Source organism: Stegodyphus dumicola, chromosome 9 (genome assembly GCF_044657685.1).
Source record: "Stegodyphus dumicola isolate Sdum_Otavi_A_Nest chromosome 9, ASM4465768v1".
Lineage (NCBI taxonomy): Eukaryota > Metazoa > Arthropoda > Arachnida > Araneae > Eresidae > Stegodyphus > Stegodyphus dumicola.
Genome location: NC_140776.1, coordinates 81,626,218 through 81,643,085, shown reverse-complemented (window position 1 = coordinate 81,643,085; position 16,868 = coordinate 81,626,218). Strand labels below are relative to the sequence as shown.

The 16,868-nt window shown below is 31.4% G+C and overlaps 1 protein-coding gene across 2 annotated transcripts in view; it reads left to right on the top strand.

Moving 5' to 3' along the window:
- LOC118194597 (biogenesis of lysosome-related organelles complex 1 subunit 5-like) overlaps positions 1-12,282 on the top strand; it is a 44,187-nt gene extending 31,905 nt beyond the window's left edge. For both annotated transcript variants that reach the window (XM_085823684.1, XM_085823683.1), the window contains exons 4-5: positions 5,294-5,352; positions 11,932-12,282. In XM_085823684.1, coding sequence (XP_085679810.1) covers positions 5,294-5,352; positions 11,932-12,120 — 248 coding nt within the window. In that variant the 3' untranslated portion in view covers positions 12,121-12,282. The remainder of the gene's footprint in view (positions 1-5,293; positions 5,353-11,931) is intronic.
- Positions 12,283-16,868: the final 4,586 nt, after the last annotated feature.

Genomic DNA, 16,868 nt, shown 5'->3' with positions numbered 1-16,868 from the left:
TAGTGTAGAAGTGATAATAATAATTTAATAATTTAAATAATAATTTAATAGATTTCATCTCCAAAGAAAAGTAAATGGCAGAAACGTTAGAAATCTACCCTTTTTTAGCCAGTCCATCATACCCTAAGGCGACGTAGATTGTTTGGGTACGAGGCTTCATATGAAAACATACAGTGTTGGAAGAGGAATTTAAAGTAGAATTGTGTTTCTACACGTTAGACATTGCTATTCGTTCTGTAGAAGAAAGATTTGAACTTACTCGGGAATATGGAGCATACTACGGTACAGTTTCCTGTACGGCGTAGGAACCCTCAAACATCTTTTAGAGAACTTTTGAATAGACACAAAGACTAGAAATTGGAACTTACAAATAAACATTCGAGTAATCTAAACGCTTCGGAACTTTGTGATGAACTGGAAAATCTGTCGAAATACATTGTTCCTGGAGCGGAGCCCCTTGTCATTTTAGAATATGTATAAAATCTTGAATGTTTCCCAAATATACTGGAGTGGAACTTCGAAATTTGCTGTCCTTTCCTATAACAGTTGCAAGTGGAGAGAGATATTTTTTCAAAATTAAAATACATACAAACTTGTTTAAGATCTTCTATGATGGAGACGAGGCTGATAAATCTTGCTCTAATTTCTGTAGAGCAAGATACACCTAAAGAAATTGATCTTTCTGACTATGTTTGAGAGTTTTTGGAAATGAAGGCAAGGAGCTTTTATAAAATTATAGCTAATACAGTCAAAAGTTGTTAATTCGGACACCCATAATCCGGAATGATCTATCAGCTTTTAGGAGAAGCACATCAAAAATATTTTTTAGTTTCTAACTAATTTTTTAAAACTGTTTAATTCAATAAGGGTGGTCCCCTTGAGACCGAAGCAATTATTCCAGGAGAAAAATTAATTTAAATATTTAAATATGAGTTCTAAATCCATCAAGGAGTTTTTTTATAAAAAAGTCATCAAGCCAAGTGTCAATCAGCTCAGAACCGTCAGCTAAGAACCCAAAGATTGATAAACAACCAGAAGAAACTTCTAAACATGATAATTTTTTAAGTAAGTGGCTTAAAGAATTTCCTTGGGCTCTCTTCAATAAAGAGGAAAATAAAATGTTTTGTGAAACATGTCAATCTGCCAATATGAAGAATGGCGTGGGTGTGATGGGTTCATCATGTTTCCAAAGAAGTACTCTGTCTCGCCACGAAAAAACTATGGCTACACAGGCTTTCTTTAAATGCCAAGAAAGATGTTAAAGCTCTTAAAAATATCATCGAAAAGGAAAAATCTACAGCAACAGATAGCGATTTGGCAGTGTTTAAAACTGTTTACACTATTGGAAAAGAAGAACTTTTTTTAACGAAATTTAAGCCTTTAATGATGCTTATGAAATCCTGTGGAAATAAGACTGTGAAAATAACTCACTTGAATTTTTCTCAAATTCAGTTACAGACATAACGAAAGCTATTTCGGAAGTATTAGAATCAAATTTGGATGAGGATGTTTCGCAAAGTCCCTATATTTCTTTAATGATAGATGAGTCAACAGATATTTCAGTTGACCATAAATTAATTATATATGTGAAATACAGTCAAAAGTCGTTAATTCGGACACCCATAATCCAGAATGATCTATAATCCGGACCTCAAAGCTACAAACTTTCTGCACATGCGTCACGTTCACACATGCGCACAGGCATTTAAGAGTGCGCGTAAGACCTTTACGGCTGCGAATATGTTTGTGCGCATGCGCGTTTAATATGTAACGGAGGTATAAGCTAAGCTAAAATTATCTAATTCAGTTAATGTTGCAGATTACGTTGTTCCTTAATCTTCGAATTGGATCCGGCTTATTATTTTTTGCAGACTGTTAGAGCAATTTCATAAAAGTAAGCTTGAACTTTTGATTATGTCAAATAGAATTTCCGATATATATTTACTAATATGTAATTTGTATCTACAAAGCGAAAGTATGTTTTGAAATCCGAAATCTGTTTATCGATTTCACACCGTGGATTGGAAGTTGATCTGTCAGCACTATCCTTATCTTCAGGGCAGATGTTTTTATTTTATTTGGCTTATAATTCCTTACTAAGTGTAGTATTTCAGCTCGATGTACTCTGTCTTTGATATGATTTAAATCAAGTTCCTCGTCATTATAATTCGCTTCCGATAGTGAAGAAAGTGACCCAGAGGTTATTGAAAACAAAAACATTTCGATTGACAAATTAGTCGGTATTCTCAACACAGCAATTATAGGACTTGAACAGCGGAACTTTGTAACTAAACAAGAAATTATGTCTGTTTAATAGAATTAAAGAGAAAGTATTATCACATGAAACGAAGCAACTTACATTGAAAGAAATGTTTAATAAAGTAAACAAATAAATATTAAGCTTTTTTTTTTTTTTTTTTTTTTTTTTTTTTTTTGTAAATTTTGATACCCTTTAAGATCATAATTGTTCTTTATTTCATAAATTACGGTTTCATATTTTTAATTTTATAATTTCTGCATGCCATCTTACCAGATTTAAACTGATGATCTATAATCCGGAAAAATCGATAATCCGGAATCGCCGAAGTCCGACGTTTCACTGTATTATAAAATAAAAGTTGTTACCCTGGTAAAAAAAAACATTCAAAAATAAATATTTACACGTATTTTGGCACAATTGAAAAATCTGACTATTCTTCAGTCTTGTAGATTTCTTTACTTCTGACGAAGAGGGACCTAAACCTGCTTGCCCTAGAAATTGTTTGAGATCTTAACATAAACCTACACCAAACTTAAGGTTATTGTGTTACTAATTTTGTTTCACTCGGCGTGTTTCTCTTCTATTCTCTATATTCACAGAATATATTGTTTTCAATGCTTTATAATATAACCAGTTATTTAAGTTTGCTAAATTAAGCTAAAAAACTTAGATTGGTGCAGATTTTATATAAAAATTCAAAATTTATTTGTATGTAAAACCTCTTGGATTTTATATAAAAATCTCCGTAAAACTAAGCTTTCTTACTTTTCTTAATGCTATACTTTACATGACATGTTCCTTTTTTTATATAGACTTATTCATTTATTATCAGTATGTATCTCAGTGAAAGGAGAGAAAAGTCTGTCTCTCGCATGCACACAAAAAGTCTTAAATAACTGCTTAAAATCATCTGATATCAAATACCCAGACTAAAGCAAATTTCACAGTTGATCAAGGGAAAATATTTTCCTTTTTATTCTTTCTTCGTGTTACGTACCTTTCAACTGGTTCCCTAAGGATGTGCTTTTATTTTTTAACAAATAATCCAGATGTAATAAAATTCATCATAAAGACACTGGCTCGTGAAATCCTTGATTTTTTTTAACTTTTTAAAAATTTTAATTGAAATTTTTATTTTTAAGCACATTAAATTTATTGAAGGAGGGCCCAGGAAAATTTTTTGCATAGGGGTCCAAGAGTTCTAGTTACGCCACTGTTCATATCATTTATATTATAAAAGATTCTAAAACTCATCTCATGGCAATAGCATTCTTTCATCACTCCAATTATCCATTGATCATATGGTTGACTTGTGGTATTGGTATTGTTAAATATGCAACTATAATACGCTTTTGAGAGATATTTTTAAATTATGTACTGTGCAGTTGTTAATATAAAGAAAGATATCATTCTTCAATTTATCCTATTCAGAAGTCATTCATTAAAAATTATTGCCATCATCAATGCTTTGAATTATATCTATAGCCCAGACTCTCTCTTTTTTTTTTTTTTTTATTTTTCCAGTTACTAAGAATTAACTTTTTTATATTAAGATAAACACTATTAATGAATTTGCAAACAATGTTATCTTTCATCAGCAAAGCGAATCATATTTTGCTATAAAATCATGTTCCCCTGTTCTGTAATTAATTCTTCAGCTTTCTGTGGACCACTGAATATCACATCTTTTCACAAACTTCTGTAAACCAGACCTTCAATGCTTTCTCAACATTGTATCGTTCTTTGCTATGCACTTGTTTCATATTTTATTTTGATTTGATTTGTAAAGAAATCTTTAACATTTCTTTAAGGCCTTGCATAAGAAAAGTTAATAAAAAATTAACTGAAGTACAATGTTCCATTAATTGAGGTGTAAGTCAAAGCAGTATAATGAATCTACTTTTCTTCTTAGACTCAAATCATTACGCCTTTTACTAGTCTTTATAATTTTGAAGTTTTTTTAAATGAAGGAAAGTGACTTTGAGTTACAAAAATGATTGAACAGAATAAAAAAGTAAAGCTTTAAATAAAATAAAAAGGATCTTTTGTCTCATAAAAGCAAATTTATCTAGAAATCAAGCTTCATTGAACTCGTTAGTCCAGCAGACCTTCATAAAATTTGGAAAACAGATTCCTTTCTTTGTGGGTGGTTTAATGAAATTGAAAGAGAACAATATCAGTATAAATTTTAATTAGACGAAAAAAAGGTTTGGCATAAATGTTTTTAGGGGACAGGAATTCTTCAGAATTTTTTTTTTTTTTTTTTTTTTTTTTTTTTTTTTTTTTTTACCCCTGAAGAACAGGAGAGACGTATCTGATCACCCTCAAATCAAGAGAGTTATTCAAAATCTATATTAAGCTAAATAAAAAGATGCTTTTTTTTCCCAATTTTAAATGTTTGACTAAAATCAAAACCAAGCAGTTTAGCATCTTAATCCCTTGTCGATATTTCTCAGCTAGACAATTATTAAAATTTATCATGACTTCATTTGCTGAATTTACTTTCATTAAAAAAAATTATTCTATAATATGTTGATAGTACTTACTCGCTTGTGGATCATGATGATTATTTTTCATGTCCAAATAGATGAGATTGTTGTAATTCAGAACCTTATGATAACATTTACCATGATCACATTAAGCAGCGTCTTTCATATTCCCCGCAACATCAAGATAAGTTTTAGTACTTATCATTTCAAAAGTTAATAATAGAATAAATAGATAGAAGATAGAATAAAATAAAAGACTGCCTTTTTTAACTTAGATAGAAATATTAGATTTTTTAACTTAGATAGATAACTTAGATAGAAATATCTTAAAAAATATTTAAAATAAGGAATTTTTTTAATGATGCTTTTACTATATAAAGTTATTATTGCTAAAATATGATTTGATAAACAGTGATAACTTGGAGTATTTCTTACATTTCTTTATATGCTAACTATATATTAAATGCTAATTAAATGTATTCAAATTTAATAGGTCCTAAATCTGCTTACAATTTTCTAATAAATATTCATATTTTAATTTCAGTTGAAGTTGCATTAAGAATGTGTAATAATATAATTGAAAGAGAAGAAACTGATAAAAAGGTAAGTAAAATTGGTACTTAACCCCAAAAGATAAATAGATATTAAATAGAAAAAATAAACTGAAACATAAAAATACTATTTAAATATTTTGAAGTTATAATGACTGCAAAACATTCCTGACTCAGTACTTGTGTTAGCATAACCACCTTAGTAGAAATATCCAAATTTTCAGTAGATGCGAAACTCTGGCAATTATACAGATAACAGTATTTCAGGCAACTATGCTCATAACTGTTCTTCAGTCAAACAATGTCATCATTTTTATATGCATTCTTTCTGTTGTACTTCAAGTTCCAATACTTTTTTTAAATTGTAATATTTTGGCCTTAAACTCAATTTTAAAATATGTACTCAGGGAGTTTGTTGGTAATGAAAGAAACTGTGGTAATGTTTCATCAGGAATACATCCTTTTGTTGCAAGTTAAGTGTGCAGTGCTTAATTTGTGCAATTCGCTGATTATTTTTTAACGAAAACAGACTGCTCCATACATGGAAAGCACCCATGTTCACAGGGGAATTTTATTAAATAATTAAAATTTGTTTTAATCCTTTTGATATGCTGATAATGTTTACTGACTTAAGATAAATATCAATAGTTTAGCAATCTCTTTAACCCATTAACGAGCCTGCCCCTCGGAACGAAATGCTTTGAAAATGGCCGTGTTGTTAGTCAACAAACCCCTCCAAAAAAGAATCGCTTTTATTTTCTAAAATCTCCCTAAGATGGCCCAACCTAGGGCAGTATGTTTGCTTCCCCTTAGTGTGATGGATAAGCCATAAAATTTGCCTCCCTGCTATTGAATGGCAAGAAGTACTTGTTGCATTTAGTTTCGTCTCTCCTCTTTCTTTGTACTTGTAGCTTTTAGACTTGTTTCATTTAATATATGATGTCCGAATTTTCCGAAATCTTTTTAGAATTTTAGCTTCCAAGCTTGTAAATTTACAATTATTCAACATGTTTTATTGGGCAGTATTTTAAGAAAGATCATTACTTATTTTGTTACACAATTTTTTTACTATTTACTTATCTATTTTATTTAGTTTTAGTAGGCCAATTTATTTTGGGAAATTAAATTTTAATCCATTCTTTTACTGACTCAGCTTTCATCACATTATAAGTCCATATATATTTACGATGAGAGTACAATATTTTTCAGGAATTTTTGGAAAATTTGGCATACATATTTATATTTTAGCGCTGAATTTTTTCCACAAGTTGTTCATTAACAGTCAAGCTCATCCTCGTAAAAACTTGATCTTTTCAGCATGGAATTGGCAATCTTTCTAATGTTTTTCGGAATTTTATAGCAATTTCTAGAATTTTGGTGGTTTTCTACAAATATTTTGGTAAGTTTAGCTATTATACAGTTGCTACTAATGTGGAATTTAAAACCAAAAATGTATTCCTTCGTTGATTTGAGAGATAGCATTTCAAATTTAAACAGAAGTTTAAATGAATTTGGTACAATCTTACCACAGACTAGAAAGAATTATTTCTCTGTGTTGGATGGATTTTCTCACTTTTTCGCATTTTATACATTAAATGCATAAAGCAGACACGCACAAAAATCCCTTTTGATTCTTACGGTTTCAGTTAAATGAATTGTAAAATATATATATATTTTAACTTTCAAAATGTATTTGCTCATTTCGTATCCAGTCTTTATTTAATGAATTAATAGAGAATGATACAGGGTGAGCGGCTGGTCAGCATGTTAGTTACATACGAAAGCTAAACTACTTTCTTTTTTCCCACCGATAGTGAGGCAGCCAATTCACTGGGGCAGTTAGCATAGGCAAACTACTATTTGCTTGTACAAAAAGTGTACTTAAAGCTTACAGCTTATTTTAAATAAATTTCATATACTGAATACAGCTCCCCCGAAAAGCGCTGTTTTCTATCTTATTTGTTTTAGATTTCAAATTCCTGCCTGTTTGTTTTTCGTGGTTTTTACATGTGTAACCCAGTTTCCCACTGAAAGGGCTCCACGAAGGCCCATAGCTCTTGTATGCTTTGTTATATTTAAATAACCCTAACCTTCATACTACGACAACTATCACACTAAATTAGGGTAGAAGATTTCGAAACAAGATTTTAAATAAGTCTCTGGATTCCCACTGGCAGAGCATCTAAAATCGCTAAGCACAGCTAGCTCGACACGGGTTCAAATCCTGGCCAACGAGCTGGTTGCATTGAAGTTTTCTTGCCTTTTTTTACAAGTGGAACGAGAATATAAGTCACATCCTCTTAAAAAGTTTCCTTCCTCTTGGGCAGATAAATAATTGCATGCTTCGCCGTAGTCCAAATACATTAAACCCGTCTGTATTGACAGCTATTATTCTATCTTTGTAAAGACACATTAAGATAAAAACATATAAATATCCAATTTGCTTTAGACTGCAAATATTTTTAAGCAATTGACATTTTAAGCAGCAGAGCTTTTTAATGGACTCATGAACAACTGAAAATTGCAGCCCAGCTGGTATAGTGGTTAGCGTCGCTGACTGCCGTATCGAAGGACCCAGCTCGAATCCCGGAGAAGGATGAATGTTTGTAAATGTATAGTGTCCGTGCAGCATCAGAACACTCTAAATATTCAGCGAGACAAAAGTCCTCTCGAGAGGTTGATGGTAAGGCAACAACAACTGAAAATTAAGAAAAAAGAACCTAAAATCAGTATAAAACTCTACCGATTACTAAAGCAATCTAGCAAAACCTTTCCATCGGGCGATAAATTCTACTCATATAAGAACAGTTGTGTTTTTACAGTATTTATCAATTTAAATTTATGAGAACCTACTCAAAGTTTGGTTTTTCAGAGCCTTCGAGATTCATCAGAGTGGTGATAAGATCAATAAATGTGGGAGAGGCAAAAAACTGTTTTAAATGAAATAATTGCCGCAAAATGCACGAAGTATAAGTAGATATATAAATAATTAAAAATATGCGAAATTTCTTCCGATGACCTCTTTCAAACAGCATAATATTTCTGAAAAGAAGTAGCACATACTTAGTTTACTCGTGGTATTTGGGGCTATGAACAGAAGACTTTTATACTACTTCCTGATAAGCTATCGAGTTCAAATTTTGTAAGCATATTGACTGCGGATAATACAATATGGTAAAACAAATTTTATAAAATTCCATTAATTTTTTTAAAATTTAATTAATGTTTGCACTGACGTAAAATATTCTTTTAATTGAAATTTGTATGATATTTTTAACGTAACTTCTGATTTCTGAGTGAAAAGTCAGAAAATGTTTTCGATTATTTGAGGCATTTATTGGAAGTAAAAAAAAAAAAAATTATTCATTTTTGTAAATGATTTTTCAATTGAAAATAAGTTATTAAGATTAAGAAGATAAAAATTTAAAAAGTTTTATAACATAAGCTTTTATTCGAAACTAATAAAATTCTTAATAAGCCAAAGCCAAAAAATAATTTATGGCATACTTTAATGGAAACAAGAGATTAATTAAACTTCTTTACAATATTCAATTTATATCAAGGATTGTAAAAGTGCAGACACTTGAATAACGAAATCAAACAGTTGATTTCCAATGACAAAAATATATATAGGGTGCGACTTTTTTTTTATTATTCATGATATAAATTTGTAAATGAATTTCATAAAGAATATTATTTAATCTCTTATTCCTATTAATCTATATAATAAATCATGGTACTCTTCTGTTATCAGGATCGGATTAAAAAATGTATGCATGGTATATACGGATGTATGTGTTCATGTATGCACCTATATATACATACGAACGTATACATGTGTTTACATACATATAAATACAGACACATGCACATGACGTGCATACATACATTCCTGAATCCCTTCTGATATCAGAACAATAGCTAAATTACTTTTCTTTTTTTTAATTTATTAATCATTTGAGTTCTAAATAAAAGCTTATTCTATAAAAAATCTCCTTTTTGTATTTTTTTTATTTCTTAAACAGCGTGTAAAACAGAAATTCTTATTTCCTCTTCCATTAACTTTCTAACTGGTAACAAATTTCTTATTACTTTAGAACCAGTGTAAGGTCGCCGTTATTGTAAAACATCAAGAAGAGTTCTTGATCGTAAAACTTCACATGCTATTGAGGGTCATTCAATAACTATTGTCATCAGGGTTGGAGGGACGCTTGTCCCCTTAGGCACTTGGGGGTGAAAGTGAGACAAAAATACGGGCTATCTGTTTTTGACGTTTCTTTTAAGTCTAACAAAAAGACAGGTCAATCAGTTTTGAAGGAGATATTTAAAATGACAATATTACAGGAGAAACCGTTAAGGAGCTTGCATAAAAGAACGAGAAAATCCGGGTCAAACTGTTAAAGAGTTAAAAAGTCAACAAAATCTCCAACTTGCATCCGATAAGTAGCTTATGTCATCACTCTTTTTTATCTGTAAAAATATCGTCAATTGTATGTTATATTTTGTTCATACATAAGTACTCCTGAATCTTTTAAGCTTTTTTTTGGCAACTGATTTGTTTCATAGTGTGTTTATTTAAAAATTATAATAAAATGATTAAAACATGTCTTTCATTTTATCATTTTCTATTTCAGTTGAGTATTATAAAATACTTATTGTTTTTTAAAGTTATCAATATGTAATTAATATTAGAAAAGTTTTTGTATTTTGTTTCAAAAATGTTTTACTAACAGATTGATTACAACTGGTGTGTGAATATACAAGCTAAAATTTAAATTTTTGGACAAGTGGTACAAGCTGTAGGTTTAATTTTTTTTAAATAGCAGAATAATGTTTTACATTGAAAAAACAAAGACTAACATAAATGTAACATATAGAACATAGTGGATGTGTTCATCACCACATAATATAAACATCATTCAATTTCAAAATTCTCTTTTCCCAATAGTTCTCTGCAGGTGGTATTTATAAAAAACTTGAAATTTACATGGCTGAATTAATAATATCATTATCCATTTAGTTTATTTTAAAAAACTTGAAAGGAGACAAAGTTATTCTGTGAATTTTAAGTAATCTCATTGTCAAATTGTATTATAATATGCACTTTAATAATATGAAATCATTATTTAAAATAAAAATGGTGAGTGCAATAAAGAACAAACTGTTTGTATCTTGTAATATGTAGGCAGATTGTTCATATTTTTCAATCAGAATTTATCTGAATTATGATAATTTAGAACAAACCATAAAAATTTATATTCAATAAAAAACATAACTTATTCTTCAGCTTTTTTTTTTTTTTTTTTTTTTTTTTGTTCATTAAAAAAGAATCATGTTTTAAGGAAAAAAAAAAAAAACTGAAATCGGAGTAACAAAGATTGATGATTGTTGCATAAAAGGCAATGAGATTTTGGGAAACACAACGAAAAGTTAAATTTCTTCTTGAGTAGTAAAAAAATTGAACAAAATAGACAGTTTTAAAATTTTTATGGCAAATAGTTAAATAATACTAAAAGATTTTAAATAGTTAAACTATTTCTAGTACAGTGCAGTAACTTAAAATAAAACTGTTTGTTGTACTTCAGAGCAGAAACAGCTAAATAGATAAGTTATATCACATTGCATCTATTGTGCAATATTTGATGATGAAAGAGTATTATGTATTGAGCTCTAAAACTCGGCAGCACAAACAGCCCTTAGAGCTATGGCTGGCAGTGTGCTGATATCTGCTTTTTAAACCGTGGGCCCCAGGATGTGTAAACATATACCCTGAACAAGTGGTCAGCTTGTCGCAGGACCCCCGAGTGTTTAGTCTTCAAGCGAACTTGGTACTCATTTTATCGACCCTCTCAAGGGATGAAAGGTTGAGTCAACCTTACCCAGCCCGGAGGATCGAATCTTGGACCTGTGGTGCTGCTGCGCAATGCACTAGCCACTGCGCCTAGTACTGAACTTTACAGAATAATAAGGGCCTTCCTGCCATTGATTATTTTACTACTGCTTATCGAGTCCCATTTGCCAGTTTTCTGTGTTATGATTTCATACAATAAGTTATATTCCTTTTTCAACAGCTGATATGATGCTTGCTTTCTCATATTCATTTTTTTCCTTACATTTGTGATTACAACTCATTCCCTGGCAATAGCATTATTATCTAACCTAAAGGTTTCCCACTGTAAGCTAATTTCAGTGATGGTTTCTTAGATTATTATCGGATTGTTTTAAATAGATCCAGATTTATCTTGCAACAAATCAAGATGCAAAATGACTTTTTGGCTAAGAAAAGAAATTAGACATTACCATTTTTATTCTAGTTATTATAATGTACGGTTAATATTATTACTAATAACTAAATTTTAAAGCTGCTGCATTCATTTCCCAGTATAGAGATTTAATTTAAACTGTATTTTTATCTTATTCAATAATTTTCATTGGTCATAAAATAGTGAAAGCTGTCATCAAATATAACTTTAAAATTTCTATCGCATTTTATAAAAATGTACAAATCTTTTATTAATCAAACCAAATTAATATTGTTATTCTTTATTACTGTACATTCAGTATTTTAAAGTTCATTCTTAAATTTATAATAATGTGTATATTTATTTATAAACAATTTTTGATTTTTTAGAAACAGTTTTTGGAACAAAGAAGAGCACTCAGAAAAAAAGAATGGATAGCTTTTGTAGATGACATTCAAAACAAAAATACTGCTGTAAACCAGACCTTTGCTGACAAAGAACAACAGCTCAAAACTTATTATAATAAATTAGAAGAAGCAATGCACATATCACCCACACATTCTGAACACAGCTCTTAAAATAAAAAATAGTAGTGTTTAAGTACCTGCTTTCATTTTATCCAGATATTTTATGTGGATTTGAATCTCATTTTGTACAATGTTATTTATTTTAAGTACCACCAAACTTTAATGTATATCTACTTATTTTTGTATTATATAAAAATAAAATGTTGAAATAGATTATCTTTTTATTTCATTTCAGTAAATTGTTAACTTTATGAAAAGAAATTATTATACATACACAATATTAATTGAATTTAATGTTATAGAATAGAAGAATTTTAAATGGTGGTTTACTGTTTTGGGTCTTGTCCAGTAGTAAATGCTGTCTTTGTCAGTCATAATGGTTTATTTCTACCAGCCAATATCCACTATTTAAATCAAATGTCAAAACCCACATGCTTCCACAGTGTCCAGAATGTCATCAATTGTAGGAAGAGGCATCTGTTTTCGTAACTTCGTTCAACTAGCAAATGCAAAATCTAGATGAACGCCATTTCTTTCTGACTAAGATGATGGGAAATGCCCAAGGAATTACTGAAGCCTCGAGAATGTCGTTTTCTTGCATGTTCTTTAGAAATTTTCCTACCTCCTCCTGTTTAGCAATAGGCAGTCGTCTTGGATATTCCTTGACCAGTGGATCATCTCCCATATTAATTCTATGTTGAGCCAAACTGTTTCAACCTATGCAGAAGCTGAGTGAGAGAAAACTTCTTGAATGACACATTTGGCAGCACTCCCTTCGTCTTTGCTTAGTTGTGCATTCCACTATAACTCTGATGTTAAGCTCTCCCAAGGCAGAGACTCTGAAAGATTACTGGTTTATTTAACGCAAATGACTCGACTACATGCTGCAAGCAGTTCACCTTTCTTATTGAGTTTTGCCTTAGAACTTACATTGGCTTTTCTGACTGAGATGATGGTCCTCTATAGGTTGGATGAGTACCAATGCTACTAGTACCCCTTTTCAGGCTGCTCATAGTTCTTAGGCTATTCCATTACATCGTACCGGAAATTTCTGTTTTCGGCTAAGGATCCAGGAAGTAAAAATTCTGTTCTTGCTGGTAGTGCTTCATCTTGAACTATGAGTGGTAAACAGATTTAAATCCTTCATCTTTAATTCTGAGTAGTGTTTGTTATGTGCTCAGAAGCAGACTGCATTTCATTACTTTAGAAGACTAAGGAAAAATTATATTTTTTAAGAACATTTGATCTTGCAAGGGTTGGCAATATCAACTACATATGCCATGTGATATGCGGCACTCGAAAGCGTGATGTTAACTTTGAATTTTCCTTTGATGTCAAATTTATCCCTGGACACAGTCTGAAGGGTAATGAAGAGAGGAGTCCAGGTGATTGTACCATTGGCTTTTGTATCAATGGTGATACTGCAAGGAACTTCACTGATATATCTCATGGTAAAGAGTCCATTACTGTCATCATTCACTGCAGAAATCTAAAGTGCTTTAAAATGCGGCTTCTCATCTGGTAACCTTCATGCCATCGATAGTTACACTTACTATAGTTATACTAACTACTAAGAGTATTAAACAAAATACATCTAAAGAGGGTAAGCTCACATGAAGGTATCTCATTATTCTAAACTAAAGAACAACTCTCCGAAACCAATGCTGTCTCCACACTTATATGGATTTCTCCTGGCCGCCAAGAGATTTCTAGTACCTTCCATTTCTCAAAATTATTGAAAGGCAAATGATAGCCAGATGCCATTACAGTTATATATAATAACATTACAGTAATATATAATATACAGTTATATGAATTATAGTTATTCAATATCCATTACAGTTATACAGGAGCCAGACCAAAATGTTGCGAACTTTTACTTTCTTTGGCGATATCTCGAGAATTTAAGACTTGCCCCTGAAATCTTACATTTTTGGCAAAGCTTCACTTGTTTGGATTTTCAAGTTACATTAAAAAAAAAAAAAAAAAGACCTACAATTTTACATATAATTTCAGTAAAATTATTTACATACATACAAAAAATTCGTAACAATATATATAAATGCTAAAGAAGTTGATGAAAAATGAGTGTTGAACACATTTTGTTAATAAATGTCAATTAATTAAAAAATTTCATTTTTATTACATAATTGTTTGCATCATTGCCCCCAAGGTTAATGTAAATCCTTGGCCACGAAAGTTTAGTGAATTTTTTTTCCCTGTATGGTTAACAAGTGAATTTTTCTTTTTTCGGTATGTTAAGATGCAGTCCTATTGATGAATCAAGATTTAACCTCCAGAATTATTAAGCAAAAAATTTGAAAACTAGTTCAACATACCAAACATGTTGTAAAATTAACATAAAATAGATAATATGGTATTAGATGGAGAGGGGTAAGTAGATAAAGTAATGATTGTGCAGCTTGAGTTTCACTTATTTTCTTGGTAAATACCAATACTTGGCATCCAATATTCAGACAAAATTCTACATGTATATGTTTATTGATTTATGTCTATTGGATACTGGGCATGCTGCAAACATCCACATTTTCTGACTAATGGTCTGAAATTTTACAAAGATCATACAGCTTGCATTTCTTATAAAGGCCAATTTTGGGTATCATGACCTAAAGCTATAAGAAATAATCAGATTTGTTAACAGGTCTTAAAAGAGGCTGACAGGTACACTGCTGGCCATTAAAATTTTAACACCATGAAGGAAAGCATATATATATATATATATATATATATATATATATATATATAAAAGATATTTATTGTATATAAACAGTATGACATGATGACAAAATAATTAAATTTGTAAGCAGTTTGAGGGTTTACAGGGGTGTGAAATTAGTAGAAACAGCTGCCCCCACTGGCAGCTAAAATGGCTGTTACCCATAGGCCCTTACCCTTAGGCTTGGATGACAGAAACTGGCAATTCATTCCATGCTGTTTCATGTATCGAGGAAGGTCAGAATATGACATGCAACATGTGGTCTTGAATTATCTTGTTGGAAGATGGCATCTGGCAGGCCTCAAACATAGGGCACAAACACTGGGCATAAAATATCAGAAATGTACCGAATGGCTGCCCAAACCATCACGCCAAGTGCAGGGCCCCTATGCCGATATCGAATGCAAGCAGGGGACATGCAGTCTCCTCAGAGCCTCCAGACAAGCATGCAGCCATTAGAATACTGCGCGTAGAACCGGGACTCGTCTGAAAAGATGACATTGTGTCACTCCTGTACTAGCTTTCTTGTTCAGAGCACCAGAGTTGTTGTATTGCTGCATGTCAAGGGAAGGCCATCGTACTGATAGTCCACACTGCTGTACACATTGATGCACCATACGAGTAGATACTGGGTGTGCTGCAAACATCCACATTTCCTGGATAATGGTTTGCGATGTGGTTGTATACTGTTGTGGAGGGGTGGCCTTACAATATGTCTGTCCTCTCAGGTGTTAGTTATGCAAGGGCGTTGAGATTTTCCATATTGTTAACCCTTTAACTGTCAAGTTATTTTGATGGTTTGGGCACACAAATTGTCAAATTTTTTTATTGCAAAAATCAAATGTTTAGTACAAAATAAAATATACTTAAATAGTTAAAAATTTATATTTTGAAGTACATGGGTAAAATTTTTAAAGTTTTGTAGCCACTGCATATTTGCTTGAGGCGGCTGCCACTCAACATGGCAGTTGTAAAGTTCGCTTCTAGTGGAGCATTATTTTCTAAAAATGAAAAAAATTTATTATTTTCTAAAATATAAATAAATACAAGTGAATACCTATTAGTAGTTCAGTAATTCAGTCTAGTGTGGTACAACTGGAAACACTTTTCCAAGCACAAACCAACTCCACAATCACTACACCAGAATCGTGATTCCTTCCTTATCTTTTCCCCATTTTTATCCTTTTTCAAACAACACACTTTGCACTGTCTTGTAGGCTCATGTTTCGCAGGAGTAAGAGGAATATGGGATATAAAATGTCGTTCAGTAAGACGGGCAGGGTTATCTATTGTAGCTGGTCTGCCAATATTGTTTTGTCCAGAAGCTGCATCATCATATTTATGTAAAAGCTCTTCTACAACTTGGATTCAAAATTCTAAAAATGTAATACGTTTCCCAACTACATTTTTATAGAGCAAATATGAGTTCCAGAGTACCTTGTCTAGTAAATGTAAAAATATCTTTTTATAATATTTTTTCTGATGTTTTCAGATTGTTGGATAAAAGGATATTTCCTAATCACAGCGATCTACACCACCCATAGTTAGACTGTAATTAGAAACAATCTTCGGCTTGAGTATATCTCCATTTTTTTATTTTTGAGGCTGACCATGGAAGTATCATGAATACTGCTCATTGAACACACATCCTTCATCTTCAGTTGAAGAATCTAAATCATCTATATAACATTTCAAAGAACTGGATGCCATTTTACAACAAAAATATCCCATGCACTTTGAACCAAAGAACTTATAACCTCTAACCTTTGAAATCTTCAGTAAAGTGCTGTCATCTATTGAACTGAGCGCACATTAACTTTTCCCGAGATACAGTCGGGTTTGACAAAGAGATGTAGCTGAAATAAACGTCTCCCGATATATATTCGGGTATAACAATACGATGCACTCAAAAAAAATTACCCCGAGTAATACTAGGGCGTGACATTTTCGAACACCAGTGCATCTCGGGCACGACAGTTAAAAGGTTAAGTATGACCCTAGGCAACCCATTGATTCCACATTTGCATGACAGTGGCTGGATGTCAACTAGTGCGACGAGCGA